This window comes from Ruditapes philippinarum, unplaced genomic scaffold, assembly GCF_026571515.1.
Source record: "Ruditapes philippinarum isolate M1 unplaced genomic scaffold, ASM2657151v2 ctg2772_1_1_1_1, whole genome shotgun sequence".
Lineage (NCBI taxonomy): Eukaryota > Metazoa > Mollusca > Bivalvia > Venerida > Veneridae > Ruditapes > Ruditapes philippinarum.
In genome coordinates, this window is record NW_026864662.1 from 343568 (window position 1) to 359329 (window position 15762).

General features: G+C 30.9%; 1 protein-coding gene across 2 annotated transcripts; it reads left to right on the plus strand.

Moving 5' to 3' along the window:
• Nucleotides 1-665: 665 nt before the first annotated feature.
• Nucleotides 666-14947, plus strand: LOC132726420 (perlucin-like). Of its 2 annotated transcripts, none has more exons than XM_060711735.1 (5): nt 666-828; nt 1812-1903; nt 2552-2642; nt 3039-3261; nt 14821-14947. In XM_060711735.1, exons 1-5 carry the CDS (start codon nt 783-785, stop codon nt 14849-14851), a joined length of 483 nt encoding a protein of 160 aa, XP_060567718.1. In that variant the 5' UTR covers nt 666-782; the 3' UTR covers nt 14852-14947. The 2 variants fall into 2 exon arrangements, with proteins under 2 accessions (XP_060567718.1, XP_060567717.1); XM_060711734.1 differs by lacking the exon at nt 14821-14947 and adding an exon at nt 3861-3982.
• The last annotated feature ends 815 nt before the right edge of the window (nt 14948-15762 follow it).

Sequence of the window (15762 nt, forward strand, 5' to 3'; positions counted from 1 at the left end):
TCCATACAAAAAACTTATTCACTATAAGTTTAGTTATTGCCAAAAAGTAACAAATGAAACAGATGATTCAGGTAATTGGTCAATGAGTAACTTTCTAGATACTATAACAAAAGTTTTGTAGAAAAAAGGCAAGGCAAAACAGAACAAGTATGATGTAAATTTTATGAGTTATATTAATATTATTGTAATGTTATAGTCGTGTTTTCTAAAAAAAAAACATTCCAAAGAAAAAAAGATTCAATAAAATAGAACATTTATCAATTGAAATGTGCATATTGACGACATCCGACAGAATACACTGCTTACGTAATTTATTTAAGATAAAAGAAATCTATACAACAATCTAGAAATCAACACATAATTCGCGTCATAGTTGATTTTAGGGTTATGGCATATTTCCATGTGGTCTATGTTTACATAAATAAAAGTTGACTTATTTCAGTTATACACCAACTATTCAAACCGAAGTATAATTCTTTAAATGTGATATGTTTAACTAATACCATTATGAATTTCAATTACAAACATCCATTTTCTTTACATGATATTATATTATTTGTATTTATTAGAAGATTTGTAGATACTTAGTTCTTAACTCTAAAATGAATATATCTTTTCAGTTCTGTTCTTTTCTATTCTAGTTCTCCATTACAGTACAAAAATTACAGTTATCAATTCAACATATCAAGTGCAAGTCTATAAATGGAAACGCGTGGTATTTATCTTTAGATAAGTTACTAACATTATTTGCTTCGTATTTGAAACTATCGCTATCTCTAAAAATGGGACTTCTACAACTATTATACATTCTTTTGTCCGTATGTTTAGGTAAGTAAAACTTTGTCTTACTCTTGTTTAATTGTCTCTTTCAAATGAAGCAACCTTAGCTAAGAACGCCAGAGTCCTATCCTGCAATCGACATTTCTAACAAACCCGATAAATAGGTTTGATTTTTCAATTTCATAAGTGAATTTAAGGAATTTTACTGTGACTTTTATCTTTAATTTCTTATTTTTTAATTACGTGTCACATTGAATGTTCCATGGTCACCACCGTATGAACATATCATCTATATATGTCATTAAGTTCAGGGTTTCACGTTGATACTGAATTATTCTTACTGCGGTGCTAGAGAGTGTGGACAGTGGCATGCATTTCTCACTACTATTCATTGACAGTTTCGATCAAACCGGAGTCTAAAGTCTTTTTTTAGTTTGTCCGTGTAAGACGATCTTGGAGGTTGCCATTTTTAATTACTTTGGTTAGCATGAAAATTCATTATGGCTTTACATTCCTTTGACGTCTAAGACTTGATTTCTATTTTGTCGTTGTCTTTATGAAAATTCAACAAAATGTCTGAAAGAATGAGCGTTGTCGTGTATTTAATTTGTTAGAGCTCCTCTAAATAGGAATGTATTAACTAATATATGTTAACCTAAATTAATTAATCTTTGTTTTACCTACTATGGTAATTCACTTAAGAAATCGAAAGTTGTATTCCTTAACAGTTTAAATATATTCAATTATGAAGCCTTATGCAAGGACAAAAAAAATTTTGGGCGTTCCTTAGATAAACCATTTTGTACGATTTTTTGTGTTTGTATTGGCCTGGGTGTTGTCGTTGTTGCTTTCAATGATGATAATATATCAGAATGTATACTTTTCTTATTGTGATGCGCTTCGGTAATTTCAGATGACACTCTTCACTATTTATAATGAAGACTGCATATATATCCATCAATACTTGAAAGAATATTGTATAGCAATATTGTTTCATACAATTTTTGAAATATCTTCCTTTATACTGGCAGTATGGTGTGCAAACTGTAAAGATGGGTACTCCTCACACGGTGATTATTGCTATGCTTTGTTACCATTGAAGGCTTCATGGGCAGAGGCCCAGGTAGGTTATTTCAAGTATTTATAATATACAAATATATGTTTTGAAAACGAAGTGTCAAGATTACACAATACTACAATGTCACAAAATTTCAACTTTCTTTATATAAATAAAACGAGATAAACCGTTATGTTAGTGATATGTACAAAGGTTTCTAAGTGCTCTCTCGTTTGAGGGCTTATCCTGCTGATAAATGCAGTGCTTGCAAAAGGCGTAATGATGTTCGTACATTTATATTATAAGAATACAGGCTTCAAAATAATTGCTTTGATTGATGATGACTTGTGGGCACGACTGTGGTGCTGTTGCTTCTTACTGTTGTTGTTGCTGCCACTAATTCAATTGCAAATATTCTTGTTGTTTCATTTCATTTAAATATGCATTATACATTTGCGAATGACTGTACATGTATAATGTTGCCGTTATTACGTTTTGTTGTTGATAATCTTATGTGACTACTGTTGACATTGATACTGCTCTGGTGGCGGCGATGGTGGTTGTGTTCTTTTTGTTTCAGTGTGTAAAGACGTCTCGTTGTAGTGTAAAGGTGTTGTTGTTGTTGTTTTGCTGCTGGTGATGGTGATTTTATTTTAGTACTGGTGTCGTGTTATTAATACAATAATTCAGTTTTATTTTATCTTTTCCTGAAAGCAATATTGTAAAGCTTTAGGCGCCTCCCTCGCAGTTATAGAAAACAACGATGAAAGATTGTTCGTTGAAGGGATGCTGAAACGAGAGCACAGTAAGTAACTCTGTATTCCTTGATGTCTGAAATGTATTAAGACGAGGACGTAATTAATATATTAGAAACTGGTGAATTTCTATAAACATTTATTACAAGTTTAAACCAGTACTGGTGTCATTTGTGTGAACATGGTCGTGACCCGAGTAGGGCTCGAACCAATGTTCAGAAATAGGCCACCTCTCCCCTTAGAAGTAAAGTAATTAATAAGTAATCATTTTCCATTTAATTAAGGCAATTCATGTGCATTTTACATGCCGTAAAATATGCATTTACAAAGTTCGATCATAAACAAAAATAATATATTTTTGATTTATGTAGCTTCAAGGTTTTTTCAAAATACAGAAATGTAACATTTTTAGGGCTCTAAAACTAATATATACTGTATAATTGTAGACAATATATCAACGGGTCAAATATGGATAGGCGGAACAGATTTGTTACAGGAGGGGCAGTGGGTAGCTCCTGAAACACTTGAACCATTGTCCTATTTCAACTGGGCAACCGGAGAGCCCGACAATCTGATGGGACAACACTGCCTGGCTATATTCAATTCTGCTGATTTAAAATGGGATGATAACCTGTGCGAGGTTCATAACTTTGCTTTGTGTAAAGCAGAGTAAGTATATAGAAAGGAAATACAGCCAACGCTGTATCACTCATTACTCCTTGTTTTGTTGGGGGGAAAATTGATATGAGAAGAAAACATACTACAGCAATGCAAAAGTTTTGTACAATTTATAACTTTGTCATCCATCTTTCAAGCATATTATCGGGCCGGTATACATATACATGTATGAGTTTTTTCTCATATCAAGGTTTTTTTATTATTATTAATTATGAGAATTTTTGTATCACATGAGCAGATCCATAATCAATGTGTAATTTATTGTTTATTGCTCTAATTATGTTCATGAAGGATTCTGTATTTATTTGACAAAGTTTTTATTTTTGCGTTAATGTCACGTTCTGATTAGCGTAAACTTAAACGGACGTTGCATCAACGTCAATTTTTTCTGAAGATGAAAAGCGTTTGTTTTCATTGAACTGATTATATATTAAATGACGTCATGTAATCTATATCAATTTTAATATCATTTATCAAATGTCGACATCCTTTAAGTCATTTCAATTGTTTACTGGTAAATGTCATTTACATGTATTTTGTAACACAACAGTTCTAGATTAAATATTTTATTCCTCTTCTTTTTATTTCAGGGGAAGTGCAGATATAAGCATTGTTGGTTAGATTGTTAACTTGAATTGGACACCAGTAATTGTTTAATTGAGATGTAATTGAAAACAAAACATAGTGAAGGCAATAAACAAAAATAATATTTTTTGTATGTTTGTGTTTTGAATAGAAGTTTAAATGTTTAACCCTTAGCATGCTAAATAGCTTAAATGCCCTTGTCCATCTTTCAATCATCTTTCAGACGATGAGCAGACGACATATATCCTGGTATGCACTAGTCGCATTGGTATATTCAGTTGCCGCCAACATTAAAAAGCATAATCACAAAAGTTAGGAAAAGCTTTAATTACTCATGAGCAAGGACTTTACCTATTGAATCAAACAGTTATTGAAAGAAATTTTTGCAGGTACTGGCCAATGTCATTACTGTTATTGGCTAAACAATTTGTAGGATGTAGCAAACACTTTGAAGAAAGAATTCAACATCTAAAGATTTTAATGATTTAAATTTTTTCAATGATTGTTACTAAAATAGACTTGAAAAGATGGCAAATAGATTTATTAATCAAACAAAGGCTTTAAATGACATAAATGTGATAAACCCGATTACCATGGTAACTTCTAGAAAGTAATATGATAAATTCGTATGTCAACCCACGCGTTGATAATTGTTTTTCCTTTTTTATAACGTAGAAATAGATACTCGTACATAATATCTTGAATTAAGCCAACGGCGATCAAGATATATTCAACGTTCATTACTGCATTTATAGTGCAACTGCCTACAGACGAAGCTCCGGGATATTGTTAATATGCAAGTAAAGCTTTGAATAGCTGATTTAAGTCTAAAATGAATGAATATACTTAATTAACTTGCGATGTCATTAGATAGGCCGTATATTACTAAACATAGACGATATATAGATAAGAAATGTTCTGAAAGTCATTAATTAATGTATCTCCTCTCGTCAGTCCCTTATTTAAAGTAATTTGTGTAATTCTTTGCTGGTCCGAACTCTAAATGTTTCATCACATAAATAAATAATGATGAACAAAAATGTTACAAAAACGCCGTAAATTGTCGTGAAAATATCAAGTAATGCATGAATGAGAAAATAACGCTTTAGATTTAGTTACATCTACACTTTACATTTAATTTTTGCCTTAGAAAAATTAAAGTTGTCCAACGGGTCAGATTCAAAGAAATGCATTAAAAAGGTAAAAATTTCCTTCTTTTTTTTTCTTCAAGACTCAAAGACTCGTGATGTTTCGATACTGTCTTTGTAATTATTTAGGCACGAAAACTTCTTTTCTTTCACATTCATGTCGTTATTCATTCAAAGAAACAAAGAAATTTTTGATATCAAGGAAAAAATAGGAATTATGTTAGGGAGAATTTCAAATGAAGTTAATCAAAGCAATGTCATGAACTACTCACTGCAAACGTTGCAAATGAGGACAGTAAAGTCAGACGGTAATAATCGCATTAACATGTTTAATGACAAAAGCAGACATTCAAGCATGTCTTGAAATAGAGAAAATATATCGAGGATTCAGACAAACATAATGATAGGTCGCTAAAAAACAAGACATGCTTTACAACCATCCTAAAGCAAACAAATGAGAACGCTTAAAGAAACCATAATAACAGATGTTATACACAAATATATTGTATCAATTCAAACAAGAATAAAATGCAATAAAAATTATAAGCTAAACTTGTTTACGTATTTTCATAAATTATACAATCGATTTGTTCTTCAGATGCTGCTCAAAAGTTGAATAAGTCAATATGTTTCGAAATGGTTGTGTTTTATTGGTTTTGTAGCGATCTACTTTAAATTCTACATGGGACATTAAAAGAAAATATCCACTATTGTGTAAGGGCGACAATACAGATAGAGTAAGAAAAGAAATTGTCAAAGTTCATGCTCTATGAACAATTGTTTGTCTGTTTTGTTTTGTTTTTTGTTGTTTTTGTTGTTTTCTTTCTTTAAAAGGAAAAATTATTTTAAGAAAGTGACCTTTTACCATATGATTTCAGATTTTGATAAAACAGAAAATCTCAACTTTATAAAGGGTAAGTCTATGATATTACGATCAAGCAATGATTCTGAAAGACTAATGAATAGGTCAAATTTATGCAATAAATGCCATACTTTATTATTTCATTATAACTCTATTTATCTTTATTGGTCTACTTGGCATTGATCGCTTTCGTGTCCGGAAACTTTCCTCATAGCTCTAACTTTTGAGTCATTCAATCATTGATTAGAAACTTTTAATAGCCGAGTATTCATGACTCTTTTACGCGATATTAACACGGAATATCAATCTAGGCTTTAGGGATATCATGCATGTCAGTCTTCATTTATGTCAGAAGCAAAGATGTAGAGAAGATTGCATGCTAATAATTCAAAAAGATGTCTTGTATGTGTTGGGGAAAAGAACTGTAAAATGCAGTCTAAAGCAAGAGTTATAATAAACACAGCTTTTCCGGTTCTAAATTTATCAGAGCTTCAAAGTAATACATATATATCTTGTGTTATGTTGTTCATTATATTTGTCTCTGGAAATGCATTTATTTGATATAAATGACTGAACAGGAACATGTGCAGACGATCATTATTGACAAACTTCACGACGACCTAAATTCTCCCGGGAAAACAAACGCACAAGCTGTTGCGTCTTTCGTGTATATTTTTGAATTGAGAAGCAGGACGCAATGGGTTCAAGGTGGCTTCATTGCCTGGACTTTCTTGGTGGAAACGAAATAAATACCATACAAAGAAAAATTTAATTGCTATCTTTAATATGTTTTCTGATCCATTATGTTTCAGTATCGGTTTTTAGGTAACTTGTCTCACACTTTTACACGACAAGCATTTTTCTGTCATAAAGGTATTTTAATCGCATCCTTTTAGAACAACTTTTTGTTGTTGTTGTTGTTGTTTTTGTGGGGGGTTGCACTTATGTAACTTTATTTGTAGCTGCTGCTGTTGTTTGAGATAATTTTTTAAGATGTCTTTCTGTTGCAATAAAAAGTTCTGTCCTACATTTGATTAAAGCTTGTGAGTGTGAATCTACATATACTTAGAACTGTACTAGTTTACCATGGTAAGAAGTAAATAATTCAGTATTTTAAACTACCCACAGATATTTTTTCTATATATCATAAAAAGATATATATAATGTTTGAATTCAATTAAGGTGATCAAGATATATTCAAAGTTCATTACTGCATTTATTAAATGTGTTCATTTATATATAGGATACAGTCGAAGATACGGAAATAAACTCTGGAATGATGTCGAAATGCAAGTAAAGCTTTGAATAGCTGATTTAAATCTAGAAATAAATGAATATGATTATTAACTTGCGATGCCATTAGATCGGAAGCATATTAGTGAACGCTTTGTGTAATATGTAGGTTAGAAAAGTTCAGAATATCATTACAATTTACCTCTTCAGTCCCTCATTAAAGCCGATTTATTTAATTCTTTGCCAGTCTAAAGTCTCTTTTAAGAAAACAAATATGTATAAAAAAAATGAAATAAATTACTATTACGCCTTAGATGATCGTAAATGTAAATAATGCAATTATTTGAATGATAAGTCCGTATCATGCAATAGCTCGTATACATTCGCACAACTTTGTCTCTTAAGAATAATAATATTTGCAAAAAAGCACATTGTAAGGTCGAGATATGTGATGCTCTTGGTTATAGTGAAGCTTGCCAGGTTTTTATAAGCTTCGCATGGTACCATAATATGTCGACTATTTACAAATAAGTAATGGCTATGTTACTAAAACAAAACCATGAAAATCAGAAATAGTGCCTCTTCTAAAAGGCGTGTGGGTTGAAGTGGCAAAGATGATAATTTGTCTTTATTTCTTATAATTTAATCGTAGTCATTTCAAACTTATTTAGACCGTAAACTTTCCGTGGTGGTCCCTAAGTTCAAAGTTTTACCATTCATGTTATATGTAAAATTCTGCTTAAGGCGGTGCTAGGGGGCATGGACTGTAGATTTCACTTTCAAGTATCGTCTATGAACAGGCTCTGTCCAATCGAGTCAGCAATTATTTCAATTTTACCATTTTTGGCGTTCTTTAGTTATTTGTTTTCCCATTATTTCTTCATTCTTTACAGTCGATCTCGATTACGAGTAGTCGCCCTTTTACCTTAGTAGTTTCCTATTTCAATCATTTCCTATGCGCGATCATTGTTACGAATATAGTCTTAACTTTACTTGCATGCATTTTTCTTGTGTGGTGACGAAAAGCCCTCAAAACCGACAATAATAATGATTCTGGCAGAACACGTCTCTCTATCAGTGGAATGATTGACCCTCCGCTATAGCGTAGTAATATACAGTACCGTCAATCTTTGCTGTTGGGTAAAGATAACATGTTCCAAACTGGAGATATTTCAGGAACGAGAATATATATAGTCTAGATACAACGTCTAGATACAACTGGCGTGATTCATTCGTGATAGTTTAAAAGCATGAAGACGAATGAATACTCGTAACTTTAATAGAAATATATATAATAATGTGCAGTCGATATTGAAAAGGTTCAATCTTTTCTGTAATTGATTCATATTTTATAAACATATTGGCGTTTGAAAGATATAATTGGTAAAGATGCTGAAGTAGTCGATAATATTATATTGCAAACAATCGTTTTATACGAACATATAATATGTCAAGAATCTTAAGTTTATAATAAATCTATAGTACAGCAAATTTGCATTATTATTAAAAATGAAATCACTTCATCATTGACAACAGCTGTGTATATTGAGAAAAACGCTACAATTATCCATGAAAAATGTCGTTACAAACGTGCAGTATAATAATTATACATGTTAGTCAATATCAATAACCATTGGAGCATTGGTATTTCTATATTATTCTGTTTTATCGATTTTATAAGAGTTCCACGTCAAATTATAAATGGGAATATCAACATAAGATATCCATTACTAGATAAAGGCGACAATACAGAAATATTAAGCAGAAACATTGTCAAATTTGAACAATTGTCTTTTCTTAAAGAGGGAAAAAATAATTTTAGAAAGTGACCTTATACCAAATTATTTCAGATAATGATCAATTTCAAATGCCAAAACAGAAAATTTCAACTACATAAAGTGTGCGTCTATGGCTTTATGATCAAGCAATAATTTTCAAAGGCTAATAAATATTTATAATAAATGCAATACTTTATGCTTTCATAATAACTCTGTTTACATATACTGGTCTAGTTGGCTTTGGTTCGCCTTTGAGTCATGTTAAAGAAAATATTTCTGGAATTTTCCTCAAGCTCTAACTTTTGAGTCATACAACCATTGATTAGTAACTTTTATTACCGAGTATTCATGACTCGTTCACGCGGAATATCAATCTGAGCTTTAGAGATATCATGAATGTCAGATTTCATTTATGTGCGAAGCAAAGATGAAGAGAAAATTGCATAATATTTCAAAAGTTGTCTTATATGTTGGGGAAAAGAACTGTAAAATGCAGTCTAAAGCAAGAATTATAATAAACACAGCTTTTCTGGTTCTAAATTTATCAGATATTCAAAGTAAAACATGAATACCTTGTGGACTGTTGAGTTTTATATTTGTCTAGAAATGCATTTATTTGATATAAATGACTGAATAGAAACATGTGCAGACGACAATTATTGACAATCTTCACGACGACCAAAATTCTCACTAGAAAATAAACGCACAAGCTGTTGCGTCTTTGTATATATTTGATTGAGAAGATGACGCAATGGTTCCAGTGTGCTTCATTGCCTGACTTTTTGGTTAAACGAATAATACATACAAAGAAATTTAATGCTATCTTTAATATTTTTTCTGATCCAATGTGTTTCATTATCGGTTTAGGTAAGCTTTTCTCACACTTTTACAAGACGGAGATTCGATTTTACCGAAACAATTGGCCATTTTCTAAGAAAATAATTTTAAATGATGGTTCACTTGGGACTTCGAATTTTATTTGTTTTACGATTGAATGTAGTTGAGATTTTATATGTTTCCTGCAAATATGTCATTTACAAAATTGATTTCAGCTGTAGGATATATGAAAGTCATATTTAGCAGCAAGTATATTAGATGATTTTTTCATTCTGATCTTTTAATTGTGAACAATTGTATTAGAAGCTTATCTTCAAAAAGAAAGTACAAATGTATATATTTCTGTAATTTGCATGTACATGGTAAACGATATATTTGCAAAGACAAGGTATGCCCAACCTAAACAAATTACATGAATTAAATTTTAGCAACTTAATAAATTCTTGAAAGTTCAACGGATTCTTTCTTTAAACATTTCTATTATTTCTACCTATTTTCCTATCATAATTATTATCTGAGAGAAAAAAAACAACCTTAAAGACATATTATGCCTCAGAAACAAATAAATTTTTACTTCTTCAGAAAGAGTAAACATGAATTGTATAATTATCAAATAACAGTTTAGAGAGTGACAGATGCTTGTAACCTGGAGAAAGTAGCGATAAATGAAACAATTTTTCATAAAAATAGCAAAATGTAAGCAAAGAAGTGTTTTGACTTCCATACAAAATATTTATTCACTATATCTTTAGTTATTGCCAAAATGTAACAGATGAAACAGATTATTCAGATAATTGGTCAGTGAGTAATTTTCTGGATACAATAAAAGTACACCACCATTTTTGAGGAAAAAAACTGAAAGCATTTCAAGGCATATAGGGCCTTTATAATAGCGAACTGACTTAATAAATTTGCAATACCTCATCAACTGAAATTATTTATAAGACACAAGGTCACGTGTTCTTTGTTCAGTTTAGTACACATGTATTACAGTACCAAATTTAAGTAAATGCAAACACCAATATAATTGAATTGTTATTTTATCGATTCAAGACAAACAACAACAAGTATGTCAATTACTACAGTTGTATTGTTATAGTCGTGTTTTCTACACACAAAAACAGTCAATACAATAGAACATTTATTCATTAAAATCTGCGAATTGTCGACACGTAATATTAAGATTAAAAATCTATACAAAAATGTAGGTGTAGAAATCATCACATAATTTGCGTCAGAACTAATTTTAAGGTAATGGTATATATGAATCTTACACTGGTTGCCGGTACAAACCGGAATATCTAGCTCGATGGTGACTGTTTACGGCGGTAACGAGGCTCTGCCGAGTTTCCGCGAGAGCTAGATATTCCCGTCTGTACCGACAGCCGGTGTTTGATTCTTTTTCTTGCATATTACATATCAATTATTTCCAGAACAGAAATTAAGAAAACCGATATTCTCATTACGCACTTTTTCTTATAGTAGCGTATGAACGCACAACTTCATTCATAATGGTTTAGTGACTTCATCATAAGAACGCATTTCATTCATAAAAGGCGCGCAGCAATGACGTCATTTAAAGCACGCGACTTGTCTTAAATGGTGGGTGTAAGACAGGATTTTCTAGCACCGGTGTAAACGGTAGATACTCCTGTCTGATATGCAAGAAGATTTCCATGTGGCCTGTGTTTACATTAATTAAAGTTGACCTATGTCAGTCATACACCAAATATTCAAACTGAAGTATAAGTCTTTAAATATGATATGTTTAACTATACCATTGTGAATTTCAATTACAAATATCCATTTTCTTTACTTTATTATTTGTATTAATTATAAATTAATGCATGTATTTGTAGATACTTAGTTTTTTAATCTAAAATGAATATATCTTTTCTGTTCTTATCTTTTCTTTTCTTGTTCTCCATTACAGTACAAAAATTACAGTTATCATGTCAACATGTCAAGTTCAAGTCTATAAATGGAAACGAGTGGATGTATTCATCTTTATATAAGTTACTAACATTATTTGCTTCGTATTTGAAACTATTGCTATCTCTTAAAATGGGACTTCTACAACTATTATACATTCTTTCGTCCGTATGTTTAGGTAAGTAAAACTTTGCCTTACACTTGTTTATTTGTCTCTTTCGGTCTCTGATACCAGTATCCTATCCTGCTATCGAAATATTTAACAGATCCTAGATAAAGGGATTGATTTCTTAATTTCTATAGTGAATTTAACGAACTTTACTATGACTTTTATCTTTCATTGCTAATTGTCTCATTACTGGTCACCATAATTACCACCGTATGAACATTTCATCTACAGATGTCATTAAGTTTTTAAGTAAATACTGAAGTATTCTTACTGTGGTGCTTGAGGGCACGGACAGTGACATGTATCAACCACTACCATTCATTGGCAGGTTCAATTAATACGAGTCTACAGTCTTTTTTCCAATTTTGGCGTATTGAACGACCTATTAGGTTGCCACTTTTCAAACATTTGGTTAGCATGAAAATCCATATTTCCTTTTCATTCCTTTGACGTCTTAGACTTGTTTCTATTATGTAGTTGTCTTTATGAAAATACAACTAAATGCCTGAAAGAAGGAGTGTTGTCGTGTATTTAATTTAAAAGAACTACATTAAAAAGGAATTTATTTACTTTTGTAAGTAAAAACTAAATTAATTAAATTTTTACCTACTCTGAAAATAATTAATTTACGACACCAAAAAAATTGTTACATTGATAAGTTTTTATAAATGTCTACAGAATGCTAAGAATGTAAGGACTCAGTTACAATGCATGTTTTAAACACAATAATATTTTTTGTATTTGAGTGTAACTAAAAACCAGTAGAACTTTCCAAATAAAATGTTCATTTTGGTAAGTAAATTCTTGTTATACTGGTCATTTCTTGTGGTGGTGTTGATTATGTTTCCACATTCAAAATTCTATTTTATACTGTTTACATATTGAATATTGTTTAAATTTAGACGGCGATGGAGGCGTGAACGGTAGCTTGCAATTACCATTACCGTCTACGAACGTTTCAATCAAACAATAATTTAAAATTTGCCGTGTTTGGCGTTTTCTAAACTTTTGATGTTGTCATTGGCCTTGGTGTTGCCGTCATTGTTATTTCCGATAATAATGATATATTAGAAAGTTTAATATCTTATTGTTATGCGCTTTTGTATTTTCAAATGACACTCTTCAATAATTATAATTAAGACTGCGTACTAGTACATATACATATTGATACTAAAAAGAATATTGTATTGCAATTTTGTTTTATTATCTTGTTCTATTCTGACAGTATGGTGTGCAAACTGTAAAGATGGGTACTCCTCACATGGTGATAATTGTTATGCCTTTGTTACAATTGAAGGCTTTCGTGGGGCAGAGGCCCAGGTAGGTTTTTTGGCAAATAAATCTTGCCTTGGTATAAATAGTATACAGATTTATGTTTTGAACATGAATTGTCAAGATAACACAGATAAAACAACAATGTCACATAATTTGAACTTTGTTTCGTATGAACGACATGTGCCGTTATTTTAATGATCAGTACAAAAATGTATAAGAGCTTGTGACTGCTGATAAAGCGCGCAGTGATTGTAGAAGCATTTATGGTTTTTCGTGTATTCATATTTGAATATATTTCTGTTTTCTGTTTTTGATTTATAATGACTTTTGGGCACGACTGTGATGCTGTTGCTATTTATTTTTGTTGTTGCTGCCATCAATCAATTGCAGTTTGTTGTTGTTGTTGCTTCATTTCAGTTATATATGCCAATAACTGTACATGTATAATGTTGCCGTCATTACGTTTTTTTGTTGTTGATAATCTCACGCGCTAAATGTTGACATTGTATTTCGATGGTGGTGGGCGGGGTTTTTTTTTCAGGGGTGGTTTAACTAAAAAGTGGGAAAAACTTTTCGGGTTTTTGGTTAAAAATAATTCAGTTTAAATTTTAAACTTTTTTCAAAAGCAAAGCAAAGCTTTTGGGGGGGTTCCCCTCGAGTTAAAAGAAAAAACGAGAAGATTTGTTTGTGGAAAGGGGTGATGAAACGAGAGACAGTGAGTAACTTATATAACCCCTTGAGTCCCGAAATTAAACAGAGGGAAAAAAATTTTAGAAACTGGGCAAATTTTTTTAACATTTAATTACTGTTTAAAAAAAAGTCTGGTGTTTTTGTGTCAAAATGGGTGTGACCCCAGTAGGGCTTTAAGCCCAAAAAACCCGGGGTTTTTGATTTCGAAAAAGGCCACCGCTTTAACTTAAAATTAAGAATTTAAATTTTAAAAGTTTGGGATTTGTTTTAGGGTAATTTTTTGGGTTTACAAATTTCCTTTTACAAAGCCCTAAAGTCCCCATTTTTAACAAAAATAATATTTTTTTAATTTAATGTGCTCAAAATTGTTTTTTCAGAAAACCCGAAATGTAAATTTTTTGGGGCTCTAAAATTATTTATCTGTATAAATTTTTTGAAACATATCAAGGGGCCCAAAAATTTTGGGTAGGCCCGGGAAAAAGATTTTTTTTTACAGGGGGGGGGCAGGGGGCTTCTCCCGGGAAAAACTTGAACCTTTTTTCAAATTTAAATGGGCCCCCCCGGGACCCGACAATTTTGGGTGGACAACAATGCCCAGCTATGGGGTGTTTAACCCCGTGGGGGATGTTCCTAATTTGCTTTGTTTTTAAGCAAAAAGTAAAATTTTATACTGAGTAAAGAAAAAAAAGCCAACGCAAAATTTTTTCTTATACTAATTTTCCCTTGGGTTTTTTTTTTTTATCGGTTATTATTATCGTTTGTATCATTAATATTTTTATCATTATTACTATTTTATATTATTATTATTATTATTATTATTATTATTATTATTATTATTATTATTATTATTAAAGTAGCATTTTATCACCATTAGTTTTATTAAAGATTAAAGATTATAATTTAAGTCAAGTTTAAATATTATATATCAAATGACGTCTTATGTAAGTCATTTCAATTGTGTACTGGTAAATGTTATTTATGTGTATTTTGTAACACTTTAGTTCAGGATTAGATATTTTATTTCTCGTATTTGTATTTCAGGGGAAGTGCAGATATAAGCATTGTTGGTTAGATTATTAACTTGAATTTGACACCATTAATTCATTAATTACACTTTATTGAGAAGTAATTGAAAACAAAATGAAGACAATAAACAAAAATAATATTCTTTGTATTTTTGTGTTTTGAATATTAACCCTTACCATGCTAAATAACTTAAATGCCCTTGTCCATCTTTCAATCTTTACAAAACCATCCACAATTTTAAGGAAAATATATATACTGTCTCAATAAAGATTTTTTCAAAATATGAAACGAACAAAGCAGACGATGATTAGACGGCATATATCTTGGTATGCACTAGTCGCATTGGTAAATTCAGTTGCCGCCAACATTATCAAGCACAATCACAAAATGTTAGGAAAAGCTTTAATTATTCATGAGCAAGGACTTTACCTGTTGAATCTAACAGTTATTGAAAGAAATTTTTCAGGCACTGGCCAATGTCAATACTGCAATTGGCTAAACAATTTGTGAATGTAGCAAACACTTTGAAGAAAGAATTCAACATCTAAAGATTTTAATGATTTAAATTTTTTCAATGATTGTAAATGAATGTTACTAAAATAGACTTGAAAAGATGAAAAAAAGATTTATTAATCAAACAAAGTCTTTAAATGACATTAATGTGATAAACCCGATTACCATGGTAACTTCTAGAAAGTAGTATGCTATATTCGTATGTCAACCAACGCGATGATAATTGTTTTGTTTTGTTTTTATATCGTAGAAATAGATACATAAATATTGAATAGCGCAACGGCGATCAAAGATATATAAAACGTTCTTACTGCATTTTTATGTTTAACTTTGCCTAAGGGCCAGGGGAAGTCGGGATTTGTTAATATGCAAGTAAAGCTTTGAATAGCTGATTTAAGTCTTAAATGAATGAATATACTTAATTAACTTGCGATGTCATTAGAT

What these genes read in the sequence shown, in the direction of transcription:
- LOC132726420 (XM_060711735.1), top strand. Translation starts at nt 783, where the DNA reads ATGGGACTTCTACAACTATTATACATTCTTTTGTCCGTATGTTTAG. An exon ending in TCTTTTGTCCGTATGTTTAG is followed by an intron (nt 829 to 1,811) that starts GTAAGTAAAACT and finishes TTATACTGGCAG; the next exon opens with TATGGTGTGCAAACTGTAAA. An exon ending in CTTCATGGGCAGAGGCCCAG is followed by an intron (nt 1,904 to 2,551) that starts GTAGGTTATTTC and finishes TTTTCCTGAAAG; the next exon opens with CAATATTGTAAAGCTTTAGG.